General features: G+C 40.9%; 1 protein-coding gene and 1 pseudogene across 6 annotated transcripts in view; one reads left to right on the top strand and one right to left on the bottom strand.

Annotated features, from left to right (window-relative positions):
* AVL9 (AVL9 cell migration associated) overlaps positions 1-11,634 on the top strand; it is a 102,478-nt gene extending 90,844 nt beyond the window's left edge. For all 6 annotated transcript variants that reach the window (XM_074035252.1, XM_074035251.1, XM_005549830.5 and 3 more), the window contains exons 14-16: positions 3,166-3,219; positions 3,741-3,829; positions 6,775-11,634. In XM_074035252.1, coding sequence (XP_073891353.1) covers positions 3,166-3,219; positions 3,741-3,829; positions 6,775-6,890 — 259 coding nt within the window. In that variant the 3' untranslated portion in view covers positions 6,891-11,634. The remainder of the gene's footprint in view (positions 1-3,165; positions 3,220-3,740; positions 3,830-6,774) is intronic.
* Positions 7,639-14,779, bottom strand: part of LOC102118199 (protein C-mannosyl-transferase DPY19L1-like) — a 105,567-nt pseudogene continuing 98,426 nt past the window's right edge.

Below are 14,779 nucleotides of genomic sequence, written 5' to 3'. Positions count from 1 at the left end.
TCTTAAAAAAAATAAAATAAAATAAAAATAAAAAAGATGATGTGGTTTTTCATAATGATACAAGCATATACCATTTTCTTTTCTTTTTTTTTTTTTTTTGAAACGGAGTCTTACTCTGTTGCCCAGGCTGGAGTGCTGGTGCGATCTTGGCTCACTGCAACCTCTGCCACCCAGGTTCAAGCAATTTTTCTGCCTCAGCCTCCCGAGTAGCTGGGATTACAGGCACCTCCCACCAGGTCCAGCTAATTTTTGTATTTTTAGTAGAGACGGGGTTTCACCATCTTGGCCAGGCTGTTCTTGAACTCCTGACCTCGTGATCCACCTACCTTGGCCTCCCAAAGTGTCGGGATTACAGGCGTGAGCCACCATGCCCAGCCAAGCATACACCATTTTCATTTGAATTTTAAACTTCTCTGTGAGGAACAAAAGTCACCTTTGTACTGACTACCATATTATCTTGGGACTAGAGTTAACTTTTCTAATGTGATTTAAGATGTGCTAGAAAGGATACTTTCCTGCACACACACTCACACACACCCGATATTGAAGCCATAGCAACCTGGGGAAGTATGTGCATGAGTAAGGTGGTACACAGAGGGTTTTGGGTAACATGTCTGTTAAGCTTTGTATTATGCATCAAGAAAAATAACCAAGGAGCTGGGCACATTGGCATGTGCCTATAGTCCCAGCTACTTGGGAGACTGAAGCGGGAGGATTACTTGAACCCAAGGTTTCAAGGCCAGCCTAGGCAACATAATGAGACTCCATCTTTTGAAGTAAAAATGACTAGGTTCAGCACCAATTTTGGTGAATTTAATCATCACACTTGGCTGTAGCAGAAACCTGTATTGCCATTTGACTATAGTAAAAACAGCAAATTAAAAGGCAAAACCTTTTTAATAGTATTAAATGAAAGGGCTGAGTTCAAAGTGTTCTCCCTCACTGACTACAAAGTCTCTATTCTCAACATGCTGAAGGGAAACAGATGTGGAGGAGCAGGATGGCACTCACAGGGTGGTGCTGGGAGGGCAGGTCAGCCTTGACTGTCCAAGCAGTCAACACACAGAGCCATCCCAGTCTCCTCCCTGGGCCCTGCACTGGGACGCCTGGTCAAATCTTTATCTGTCACTACATCTGGTGCTTTTAACTTGAATCAGCTCTATAGATGTTAGTACAGGTCCAAAAAAGCCTTAGCTGAAATGAGTTTTAAAAGGATTATGAAATGGTGCTTAGAAGAACATGTGAAGAAATTGAGGCTATTTAGATTGAAAAGAAGGCTGAAGAATGACTTGTTAACTAAAATATATAGGTAGGGAAATCACGCAGATATGATAGTGCAGGCCAAGGGAGAACTTCCCTTTCGTCCTCTGAAGGGTCACTGGAAAGTCAGCTGACAAAAGGCAGATTAATAGGAGAAATGGCATGCAAATTTATTAATGTGCATGAGGGAGAGCTACAGTGTGACTGGATTGTGTACCCAGCTTCACACTTAGCAGCCCTCAGAGAGAATTGATGGTAAACGTTTCTTTCAGACCTTTAAAGGTGCCAGACACTCAGTTCATCTTTCCTATATCTTGATATTGGAGGGCCTCAGAGCAAACCAGGCTGCATTAATGCAGATTTTCTCCACAGATGCAAATCTACCCCCCAAAAGACAGCTTTTCAGTTATGCTTGCATTTCCAGCCCTTCTGAATAGCCATCTTGAAATACATCAAAGAGGTATATTTTGGGGTGAATAGTTAGTTTTCTTCAATAGCAAATTTTCAACGTTTTTACCAAATTAAAAATAACAAATGCAGCCGGGCCTGGTGGCTCACGCCTGTAATTCTAGCACTTTGGGAGGCCAAGGTGGGTGGATCACGTGAGCTCGGGAGTTCAAGACTAGCCTGGGCAACATTGTGAAACCCTGTCTCTACTAAAAATACAAAAAATTAGCTGGGCATGGTGGTAGGCACCTGTAATCCCAGCTACTCAGGAGGCTGAGGCAGGAGAATCGCTTGAACCTGGGAGGCAGGTTGCAGTGAGCCGAGATTGCGCCACTGCAGTCCAGCCTGGGTAACAGTGAGACTCTGTCTCAAAAAAATAAAATAAGAAATGCTAAACTTCTGTTGTTATCAGAGGGTGTCATTTAGAAATATTTCAAACTAATTATAACTTTCGAGAAGTATGAAACCCTTTAACTCTTAAAGATTAGGGAAGGTAGCATTCTAACTTAACAAGCAGCAGGCATATTTCATCCCTTAAATATAGTCATTCCAGAACATAGAGAATGATCAAGTGATGTGTCAGTATTTCAATCCTGTGATTCAGGAATCTAGGAATAAGAAGTGTTACATATGCTTGCTTTGGGCCATGAAGAGTAGTTTGTTGTCATTTGAAGAACCATTAATTTTATAAGTAGCTATAGATTTTACTAGGATCACTTTCTTTGTTACACCTTGACAGAGGGACTCCTGAGATAAGAATTGGATATTGACCCCTCCATTTTATGTGGTCAAGTTGCTTGATTTTTTTTTCCTACTGCCTGTATAATTGCAGAATGCCTGATTTAGATATATATATTTTTTTCTTTTAATATAATGGAAATAGGGAAGTCTGAATAATGTATTTTCTTACAAAAATAACGATATTGCTGGTTTTTTTTAAGACCTGCCTTTTGAGCTGCTTTTCTAACAGAAAGTAGAGATTTTGTTGATCCATCCACAAATATTTGCATAACCAATAGCACACATTTGTAAGACGGCCAGGATCAAGGTATGATCTATGACCATGTCCTAAAACCAGTGACTCACCTTGACTGTCCTGGGGAGCTTGTAAAAAATGTTGATGCTTGAGCCCCACCCAAGACAGACCACATAAATTAGAATGTCAGGATAGCACTAACACAGGCTACACACACACACGCACACACACACAACACATAACACACCTGTTTTACAAGTGAGGAAACTAAAGCTCAGAGGGGTTAGGTAATCTTTTCTGGATGTCATCATTGTAAGTGGAGAGCTGTGATCAAAGCCAAGTTTCCTGATACCAAATTCAGCACTGCCACCCAGCTGTGTCGTCCATGAGAAGTTTACTAATATTTTCTTGTGATAACTCTTTTTTGCAGCCTTCTTGGTAAAATACTGATAGTTTAAACGCAAACTTTTTTTTTTTTACAGCCATCCATTTCAAGGCCAATACTCAGTATCAGACATGAAGTTAAGATTCTCACAGTAAGTACTTAAAGAAAATACTGGGAAAATTCTTAATTCTGAATTTATGCCATGTGTTTCATTGCTATTTGGGGATTGTTTTTCTCTACTTGATAGACTTATGCTTCAAATAGTAACCAAATATGTGCATAACATTCTTTAGCTCAGCGGTGTGTTATGTTTCAAAGTGAAAACACCGCTCTTCATAGAGGATGGTGTGAACTAATAATAGGATTTACCATTTTTATTTTGGTGAAGTGCTTTTAGCAAACCATGGCTGTCAGAGAGATGTAGCCAGCCATACATACATTCTTATGTCCTCACCACTTTTTGGTTCATCTGTATGTTCTTCTCATGTATTCTGAAAATGCACATGCTTAAAAGGTTAATAAATTCATAACAAATAATTTAGCTTCTTTTCTCAGTAATTCTAATTCGGGATGGTTACAGAGTGATTATTGTGTGTGTGTCTACATGTGTCTGTATGCATGTGTGAGATTTTTTAAAAATTGTACTTAACTCTTCTTTTATCTTTTACCCAGTTCTGTTCAGAATAGTGAACGTGGCAAAAAAATTGGAAATGTCATGGTCACAACTAGCCGGAATGTTGTGCAAACAGGAAAAGCTGTTGGTAAGACATGCCTTTAGCCAGGAACAAATTGGAATCACAACACATCCATTTTCTATCTTTAATATGTAATTGATAAAACAAACATAAAGTTGTAAAGATGTGTGTTATCACATAGTAATACGAGAGTTTTTAAAATTTTTGTCTTATTCATTTGAAAAATTCCAAATTCCAAAAGGTCAAACTTCATTACATCTAATAGAGAGTGACAGAATTTTCTGATGAAGTCACTGTTTTGTTACCAAGATTCAATCTTCACCAGAGTTTTCTTCCCCCATTCCCTGTGCTGTCCACAGTTCTTTATAAATGGCAGAGACTCATAATAAAAGTAGGCATTAGGAACTACTGTCCTCTAAGGTAGTATTACACAATAAAGAAAATGAAGCCAACAGTTGGTTTTTCAAAAAGGTCAACAATATTTATAAAATCTTTACAGACTGGTAAAGATAAAAAGAAAGAAGATGCAAATTACCAACATTAGGGATGAAAAAGGGACATTAGTGTAGCTCTTACAGAAATTAAAAGAACAGAAAATAGGGGAATATTGTGAACAACTTTATGCTAACAAATTTAACAACATAAATGAAATATACAAATTCTTTTAAAAATTCGCATTACCGAAACAGTTGCAAAAAGAAAATATGAATAGCCCTATTATCTATTAAAGAAATTGGGCTGAATGCAGTGGCTCATACCTGTAATCCCAGCACTTTGGGAGGCTGAGGTGGGAGGATTGCTTGAGTCCAGGACTTCAAGACCAGCCTGGGCAACATAGTGAGACCCCATCTCTACAAAAAAATTTGAAAAGTCAGTAGGCATGGTGGTGTGTGCCTGTAGTCCCAGCTACTCAAAAGGCTGAAGTGGGAGGATTGTTTGAGCCCAGGAAGTCAAGGCTGCAGTGAGCCATGACAGCGCCACTGAGCTCCAGCCTGGGTGACAGAGCAAGAGTCTTAAAAACAGAAAGAAATTGGTTGTGACTTTAAATGAAAAGCCTTGCCATAAGGTTTTTAATTTAAACCAGGCTGCCCAGGTGGCTTCAGTTTGAACTCTGTCAAATGTTTAAGGAAGAAATAATACTAGTTTTACACAAAATCTTTAAATAAGGTAATACTGCCCAACTCATTTGATGAGGCCAGTATTAATATCAAAGTCAGACAAATGGTAGCATGTTCTTCTCCACCTAGCTTTTTTCGCTTAAAATATTTTGAATATTGTTCCACATCAGTTCTAAAATTTTTCATTCCTTTTCTATATTTTTAACTTTTATTTTGATGTAGTTTCAAATTTGAACATTGCAACAGTGCAAGAAAATCCTAGTTATCTCTGATTCACCAGTTATTTACATTTTGCCCCATCTGCTTTGTCATACAATGTGTTGTAAAAATAGGGCATTACTACTTCCCTAGCTTCTGAAAGAGGTTGACTAACTGTTACTGAACACAATTCAAAAGCTCCAGAACTAGGTAATCTTTGTGTAGGGGTTCTTATATCCCCAGTTTTCTGAATACCTAGAGAGAGACAGAAAACTCTACAGACTCATTTGTAAAGACAAACACAGCACACACAGCACTACCACTATGTTAGTTTTATTGCAAAGGAATGGAATTTAGCACACAAACATTTATTTCCAAACAATATGCCTTTGACTTATTTTGAATTTTAATTTTTTAATAGAAAAACTAGCTATATTATAGATTATTACAGATACATTATTATACATTATTACTTAATTTTTAGTGATGCTGCTACTGATAGTTAAATTCTAAAGGCAAATCTCTTCTATACTTTCCAAGAACAGTGGGAATGTATTAGTCAACTTAAATAATTTCACTTAGCATCACCTTTTTTTCTGAGACAGGGTCTCACTCTGTTGCCCAAGCTGAAGTGCAATATAGTGCGATCTTAGCTCACTGCAACCTCTGCAACCCCGGCGGGATCCTCCTGCCTCAACCTACCAAGTAGCTGGGACTACGGGCATGTGCCATCATGCCTGGCTAATTTTTCTATTTTTTGTAGAGAGAGGATTTCACCATGTTTCCCAGTCTGTCTCGAATTCCTGTCGTCAAGCTAACCGCCCGTCTCGGCTTCCCAAAGTGCTGGGATTACAGGTGTGAGCCACCATGCCTGGCCTAACATCAACTTTTGAGATAATGTTCTATAAAACACAATAGACCTGGGGCAGATAGAGCTCTATACATCTTTGTTTAACGTAACTTCATTTTAGATGACAAAAGCACATTTCCCTAAAACAACCTAACCACTCTTCCCTGTTTAGGTGGTTATTGATTATCAAGTTGGTATTTAAGATACACAAAGCAGTTTGACTTTTTAAGCTCTCTAATAATTCTGATACATAGCCAGTGTTGCTAGCACTGAGGGTATTAAAGAAACAGTGTACTTTCAGAATGCTTAGGCAAGTAGGCTCCTATGCTAAAAAATCATCTATTTTTCCTTAAGACTTTCCCATGGAAAGGGATTGTTTTGAAATTAAAAATGTAAATGATATTTTGGCTACTATTAACATATTGGTGTAATTCTAGTGAATTAACATTTATTGGCTGGGCATAGTGGCTCACCCTCTGATCCCAACACTTTGGGAGGCTGAGGCAGGAGGATCACTTGAGCCAAGTGTTTTAAGACCAGCCTGGGCAACATGAGACCTTGTCTCTACAAAAAAACAAAAAATTACCCAGGTGTGGTCACACATGCCTGTGGTCCCAGCTACTTGGTAAGCTGAGGTGGGAGGATCACTTGAGCCCAGGATGTCAAGGCCGCAGGGAGCTGTGACCACTCCGCTGCACTCCAGCCTGGGCGACAGAGCAAGACGCTGTCTCAAAAAACATTTAAAAAAATTTTTTAATTAAAAATGTATTAATTATGTTGGTCTTTCACTGTCTTGTAACAAAAGTTAAGACATTTTTCCTTTTGTTCTTCTCCTCTCCATCCAGGCCAGTCAGTTGGAGGAGCTTTTTCCAGTGCAAAGACAGCTATGTCTTCATGGCTTTCCACTTTTACCACTTCCACCTCCCAAAGCCTCACTGAGCCACCAGATGGGAAGCCTTGAGCAGGGCGTCAGAAGCTGCTATTGCTTTCTGAGGTTTAAGTGTCCCCTGTCTGTCTGCTGCTCCCAGGCTGTTATCAGCCACAGATCCACAGCAGGGGACCGATGTCGAACTGTTTACATGGACGGTTGCTCTAAGTGAATGTTTCAGGATGCCGAAATGATGAAATCACAGCCATAGCAGGGATGGCTTTCCAGGTTGGGGTTTCAATTGACTACTATTATTTCAGTCTGAGCCTGATTAAAACATACAGTGAACCTTCTAATGAATTTTGAGTTCTGATACTGTACATTGGTTTACTTTAGAAGAGTTTTTACTTATGTAAATTCTGTTCTGTTTTGGTGTTTGAATATCTAGATGGTCATTGTAATTTATACTTGCTAAAATTAATTTATATTACCATTTTCTCTAAAGTTGGCCTTAAAATGTTCTTATAAAGTGAAGGGGTCACACAGTTGGGCCTTTATGATTTTGCTGAATTCTATGATGATATTTTTACTTTCTACCCACAAAACATTTATTAATTCACTTCCTCCCAAACACATGAAAGTCAGGGGTGGTAGTTCTGAGGATTGGGTGTTTTATGTTTTTAGTTTGTTCTTTCCACATCCTTAAAAACTTGCTTTCAAACATCAAGGAGTATCACTGTGCTTTCCTCCTCTTTATAACCGTGCAGGTGGGAGTGCAGAGTGATGGTTCAGTGATACTGAAGCGGTTTAACATGAATGTGTCTGTAGGGCAATACTTTCAAAGACCTATGTGTTTATTTTTCAACCACAGTCATGTTGCAGTCTTTTACAAGCACTTTTTTTAATCCAGAGTTTGTGCCATCTGTTTCACTTTTTTTGTAGCGGGGACAGGGTCCCGCTGTATTGCCCAGGCTGGAGTGCAGTGGCGCCATCTCGGCTCACTGCAACCTCCATCTCCCAGGTTCAAGCAATTCTTGTACCTCAGCCTCCCAAGTAGCTGGGATTATGGACATGCACCACCACGCCCAGCTAATTTTTGTATTTTTAGTAGAGACGGGGTTTCGCCATGTTGGCCAGGCTGGTCTTGATCTCCTGGCCTCAAGTGATCTGTCTGCCTCAGCCTCCCAAAGTGCTGGGATTACAGGCATGAGCCGCTGCGCCTGGCCTGTTTCTTTTTTAAACAGTTTTCTATTGGGTGTTTGCAGACCTACAGCTTTTCTCGTAGTCTTATTCTTCATAAAGCTTTTCAAAGCACTTAGTCTTCTACTTCCCTAACTGAAAGTCCTCCTATAATCAATCCCTACCCCCTTCTATAAGTATTTTAAAAGAAAAGCAAGGTGACTATATTAAATAGAAATCTCATCTTAGTTTATATTCATCAAAGTAAGAGGCAAGAGAAGAAAACTGCAGCCTTGACATCTGACATCTGAGAAAGGACATCTGGTTTCATGTTAGGTATATACATGCATGTGTGTGCCATCTACTGATGATCTGTACACAGCTGGACCTTGTGTGTTTGCCATGCTCAGCTCTCATTTGCTTTTCAAGGAGACCTGGGATGGGTGTTCTCAGAGAGTACTTACAGGGAAAAGACTGCCTTTTCAGTAACAAAGGATACTTGGGAAATACATTGTGACTATGATCTATCCCAGATTGCTGGGGAATTAAAGGAGGGCACTGATTATATTTGGTTTATTCCTCATGAAATGTTTAAGAAGTAAATGCTCCCAAGGCATTTGAAATGAACATAGAAACATAATCTAAATATCTCTAAATTTTCCACTTTGTGTGTGTTTTCTAAACACAAATTGTATTACCCATTTGAGCATAACTCAAGAATTCAGCAATGATAAACTGAAGGGCTGAATGTGAGAACTCCATTAATTCCACTTCTTCCAAGAAAGTTAACCTCAGGAAATACTGTTTGAATAGAAGAAAGTAATACCATACAAAACCTTAAACAGTACTCTAATCTTTTTGTGCTGAGACTGAATTCATTCTAACATCTTGTTGTTTCTCAAGGACCACATCATTCGTTGGAGCATGATAGTGTGATTTGTGTGCAATTGTTACCTCTCAGCTGCTGAAGTTCACACTTCAGGGATCTAGGAGCCCTGTGAGGGGTCATCCAGCGAGATGCTGATTTGTCTTTCAGCTGGTATGGTTTCTATGATCGGGGTCAACTCCCATTTCTCACCCTTCAAAAGCAGCCCAGCTCATGCTTTGGAATCCACTGAAATAAAAATAGTTACATCAAGTTTAACTTTCTTTAATACCACTTTTTCCCCGTTTGAATATACACTTTGATCGGACTTTCTATTAACATTTCTAGCTAACAGTTTGATTCTTAGTGGTCACTTTACTGACTTTTAACATAAAACAAGTATCTCAGAAAATACAGCTTTCATCATAGAAATGGTCAAAAGACCATAGCTATATTTCCTTCAGGCTCTAGGAGGTGGAGTTTTTCAAGGAACACTGGCCCTTGTATTGTTGGCAGGAGCCCCAGGGCAGTTCGCACAAAGGCAGGAAGCCTCACCCCTGGTCCTGTGACCCCCCCACATACTTCAGGCTTGGATTCTAGGCTCCAAGTGGCCAGCATAGAAGCAGCAGCCTCTCTCCAAACCCTGGCTCTGTGAGCCACAGGAGCCACCACTAGGCCATCTTCTGACACAGCCCTGGTAAAGGTGTGTGTGGTGTTGGCCAAACTTGCCCCAGTGCTTGCTAAGGCTTGTGTGTCTAAGAACTGAGTATTTGTACCTAGGTGTGAGGGAACCGGGGTCAGCCAGCCTTTTTCAGATGTGCCAGGCACACACACTACATCAATGTCTTGGTGGTGGCTTCACTGCTATCCAGGTGACTTAAAAGTTTGGAAAATGTCCCTGGTATACTTCAATTCCTACTAGATATTGTAATGACAATGGTGTAGGTAAGGAAGAGAGAGTTAAAGCTACCAGTTGTGGAACAGAAATAGTTGCATGTCCAAAGGCGGCTTAGAATGATTGTGCATATGCATTTGGCTCACATAACCAGCAGGAATAGTCTCTTCCCAAATCCGTTAGCGATTACCCCCTGGCCAAGCACAGCCCTAAAACAATTCTCATCCACTTTCCTGTTAAGAAACACAGCAGCAATATACTTTGGCAGCAAACCAGAGCATATGATGTGACTTGCTCAACCTTATCTTCCTTTCCAAATTGTATACGAAGCGTCTGATGTTTTTTAGAATAATTTCCTTTGGAAAGCCAAGGAGAAAGCAAATTCGGAAGAGAAGTGAGAAATTGTTGCCTGGCTGAGGAACAAGGTGCTTAAAATCTGAATGAAAGTGTTTTGAGAGCAGTATTTCACGTGCTAAGGGTTATAAGAATTCTTTTAGAAAGCAGTCAGAATGTTACTCTGCTAGTTACAAGTTTTAAAGTCACGCTATAGCATTATCGCCCTGGTAGGTAGGTTTTGTTATTGTTTTATATTTTGTGAATAAAAGTTTTGTAGAAGTTACAGCTAGTGGTCTTTTCCCTCCAGAGCCAGTGATGAGTGTTGGAGCACTTCAGCTCTGGAAGGGGTGAGTGTTCTGACCTTTAACCACATGAACTTAACCTGTGTCAGCAGTTGCGGAAAGTAGCCTGTTAGAACAGCAGCTGCTAAGCATTGCCTGGTATTTTAGTGGGGAGATGGTTGGGACTTTTAATGGCATCAACACTTGCATGCTCTGAATCTTTGATCAGAGATGAGGTGCCATTCGTGGCATTTCCACCCCGTCTCGTGGTAGCCTTTAAAAGTGGTAGAAGATGCTATCCTAATTCCCTGAGGATGATGGTCATTCCATGCAGCGTAATGTGCCGCGAGGAGTTTTCTCATTCCAGTTCTTTGGACTTTGTAACATTGGAATTGTTTTTCCATAATTTCCGGCATTCCATAAATATTTGTCAAGGACAAAGAAAAGGAATGTGGATGTTTATTCTTTTCATATGAATGACTTTGTACACATGACTTCCTGCTTTCATTATGAAGGAGGGGAAACTAGCTCCCTTATATGGTAACTCCAAAGTTAAAAAATTGTGCATGTCTGAGGAGTTTAATATATTTTGTAAAACTCTAAATACATTTGTATTTCTGTGCTGTTCTAAAGTTTACCTTTTTACTTATATGAAAGATATAGAAACTATATATTTAAATCATGTAAATGGAACAGTGTAGGGGGTTTTCCCGATCTTATTTTTCATCAGCTTCTCACACCCATGTAGTATGCTGCTCAGATTTTTTCGTGTGTGCAATATGAACATTTGAACATTTCAGTCAGGTACTGAGCCAGAAAAGGTAATTGAAGTTTTCAGAAAGCTTCTGTGCTTAGAAAATATTTTGTTGTTTTCTTAAAATAATAGTATTTTGTAGCTGGAAGAATAAGATCAAGGCTTACATGTTTCAGGCCCCTTGGTCACTGGTTCCTGAATTTAGGAAACATTGGATTAATGAGTTGGTGAAGGCATTTAGTGGTTACAAAAATAGTTTAAATATTTACAATTAAAGGCTTTTCACAAACCTTTTCTAAGAAAATTTAGCTGAGAAAACTTAAAAAGTTTTCTAAGGAAGTTTAGCCCGTGGCACGTGTTTTGATCAGAAAGGTATTTTCTCTTTGGTACTTTTAAAGTTTGTACTAGTTTTTTTTTTTTTTATTGTTAAAATTATAAATCACGTCTAATCATACTGAATTGTAAAACTTCTATTGTATCTTTATTTTAAGCGTAAATGAGAATAAAATGATCCTGTTCGCCCTGCCTACAGTTGAACTTGACCTGTCCTTCTAGAAGTACCCTGTGTGTTGTCCATGTGGTTTCTGTCCACTTAATGAAATGCTGATCATTGTTGAGGGCAAGTGATGGGTTCATAAGGGCTTCTAAGACTATTCTGTTTGTGTATGTTGGAGAATTTCCATAATGAAGAGTTAAAAACTACTTGCTAGCCATTAAACAACTTCATTACCCATGAAAAGGCACCAGTTCCTGTGTGGCGGACCCTGAGTGCCTGACTTAGGAATTGGCTTAATTTCGTAGCTTCTCCACGGATGCCCTGGCCTCCATAAGCCCCCTTACCAACTGAAACCTTGGCTGCTGCTGTTGCCTTCCCATCCTTCTAGTTGTTGGAGGAGCACTACTGAGAGAACCTGTAGTACATAGTAATCAAAGACCCAGCCCCAACCTCTCTTCCTACTGAAAGTCTTCCCCAGGCTACTCTGAGTCCTTTCTAATACCTGAATTCTCAGGGGCCAGTGGCTCATGCCTGTAATTCTGAACACTTTGGGAGGCTAAGGCAGGAAGATTGCTTGGGCCCAGGAGTTTGAGACCAGCCTGGGCCACATAGGGATACCTCGTATCTACAAAAAATTTAAAAATTAGCTGAAGGCCAGGTGCAGTGGCTCACACCTGTAATCCCAGCACTTTGGGAGGCTGAGGTGGGCAGATCACCTGGGGTCAGGAGTTCGAGACCAGCCTGACCAACATGGAGAAACCCTGTCTCTACCAAAAATACAAAATTAGCTTTTTGTATTTGGCATGGTGGCGGGCGCCTGTAATCCCAATTACTCGGGAGGCTGAGGCAGGAGAATCGCTTGAACTCGGGAGGCAGAGGTTGCAGTGAGCAGAGATCGAGCCATTGCACTCCAGCCTGGGCAACAAGAGTGAAACTCCATCTCAAAAAAAAAAAAATGAGCTGGGCATGGTGGCATCTTCCTCTAGTCCCAGCTATGGTGGGGGTGAGGGGGTGGGCGCAGGTGAGAGGATCACTGAAGCCAGGAGGTCAAGGCTGCCGTGAGCCATGATTGCACCACTGCCCTTCAGCTTGGGCAACAGAACGAGACTCTCTCTCAAAAAAATAAAATAATAAAATACCTGGATTCAGTACTTACTGAGGACTATGTAAAGCGGTGCTTCCCAATCTTGGAGATTTGCCATACAGTGCCACACATAGTCCCTGACACGTGCAGTTCCTGATCCCATGGACCTTGCTGTCCAGCAGGTGGGGGTGGGCGGTCACTGTAGAGGGGAGAGTGCTGGGTGGTGGGGGAGCAGGAGTGGCACCAGCAAACCACTGCAGGTAACTGCTTTTTCACAGGGACCAATAAATGTCTCTTCCCGAGTCCAAGTTGAGACCTGAGGGAGAGTTTTCCAGGTGAGGTGGGAGTGAGGGGAAAGACCACAAGACGTAAAGGGCTCCAGGGCCTGGCAGAGCAGCACAAGCAAAGACTGGAAGCAGCGCGGCTTGAGGGGATGTTTTTTGGAGTGGCCAAAACCGAAATGGCAAGGAGGACAGGCTAGAGATGAGGTCAGGAAACAAGGCCATATCTGGAGGAGAGCCCTGTCAGCCCACGGACAGGGGAAAGCCTTCAAGGGTTTCCCACAGGCGGGTGGCAGGTTGGCTGGGTGTTGCCTGTGGAAAGTTCTTTCAGTCACGGGTACCACTGCTTCTGCTTTGCCCTTTGCTGTAAAGCTAGTGATGTTCCTCAGCTGACCTCTGAACTCAACCACCGCCCCTTTCCCTTCCTCACTGGCCTTCCCAGTTTTCCACTGACGTTAAATCGCATTTGCCCCAAACACAATAAAGCCAAGAACAAAAGTCTGTGGCATGGCCCTCAGTCAAAAACCAGTTACTGCGAGAACAATTTTCCCGATTTCCCCAGGCATTCGGTCCGTGGAGGTTGCTGATGAAAAGAACCTGTCAAGTGATGGTGTCCCTGCCAGGAAGCCAAGAGCAGAGAGGGCACTGGAGCATCTGTTCCATTACTCTCTCTGGCTAAGTGGAGACCCAGGAGACATGTGGCACCACCACTGTGGTGACGTGTTTAAACTCGGAGAAAACCCGCTGTTTCTTCATGTCATTTACAAGCAGGAAGGGAATCATTTATACATTCAAAAAGCCCATCTGCCACTAACATCTGGACTTTCAATTATATTAAATTCATGGAATTATTTTTTCTGATAAAATTTTACCACATTCATGCTCTCAGGAATGCTAAAGTTAAAAGTGGGACAATGGAGAATTTCTGAAGTAGGCTGTCCACCTGCGTCCTCAGGCTCTGCCCTAGAAAACCGTTACTTCCTAGAAACCATGGAGACCAAAGCAAAATTACCCCATCCTTGGCTCTCACATCCTGAATTGGTTCTTTGTACAGGATCATCCATTTAGAAACCAAAGCTTCTGTGGCCTTGATAAACCACTCACTCTCGCTAAATACTTTCCAAATGGAAATTCCTAGGTAAAGTTTTAACAGATGAAGATGAATATTTTTTTGTGTCACCCATTTTATGGTCATTAAAACCACAAGGTCAGCAGGACTAGAATTTTTAAATCTTATATATTTTATGACCTTTAAAGTGTATTTTTTCATTAGTGACAGAACCCTCACTTTGACACTCAAAGTGGAAATCATTTTTATTTTGAATGTGGTTAATTCCATTCCTTTGAGCACCTGGGTTTAATCCTTAGAATTTTCTTTTGAGACCTTGTTGGAAATGAAAGATAACTAGTCACCACTCCTCTGGTTGGAAGACGTGTCTTTTGTTTCCTTTTTTTTTTTTTTCTTAATTTTTTTTCTTTAAATAGAGACACAGTGTCAGTATGTTGCCCAGGTTGGTCTTGAACTCCGGGGGCTCAAGCAATCCTCCTGCCTCAGCCTCCCAAAGTGCTGGGATTACAGGCGTGAGCTACCATGCCTGGCTTGTTTCCTTTTAAACTGTCAAGTTAACCCTGTGACTGCCCTCCCTTGAAGAACAGGCTATTGTGTTTCCAAAGCTTCTAATGTAATTCATAGGGAACTCAAAATGGATTTCCCACATGGACAGTGTTGTTTATGGGAGTTATGTCTCAGCTCATAAAAGGCAGCTCACCAGACAGCCAGAGTAGATACCAAAATACAGTCACACGTCACT

The sequence above is a fragment of the Macaca fascicularis genome, chromosome 3 (genome assembly GCF_037993035.2).
Source record: "Macaca fascicularis isolate 582-1 chromosome 3, T2T-MFA8v1.1".
Lineage (NCBI taxonomy): Eukaryota > Metazoa > Chordata > Mammalia > Primates > Cercopithecidae > Macaca > Macaca fascicularis.
This window is presented reverse-complemented; position numbering and strand designations above follow the sequence as displayed.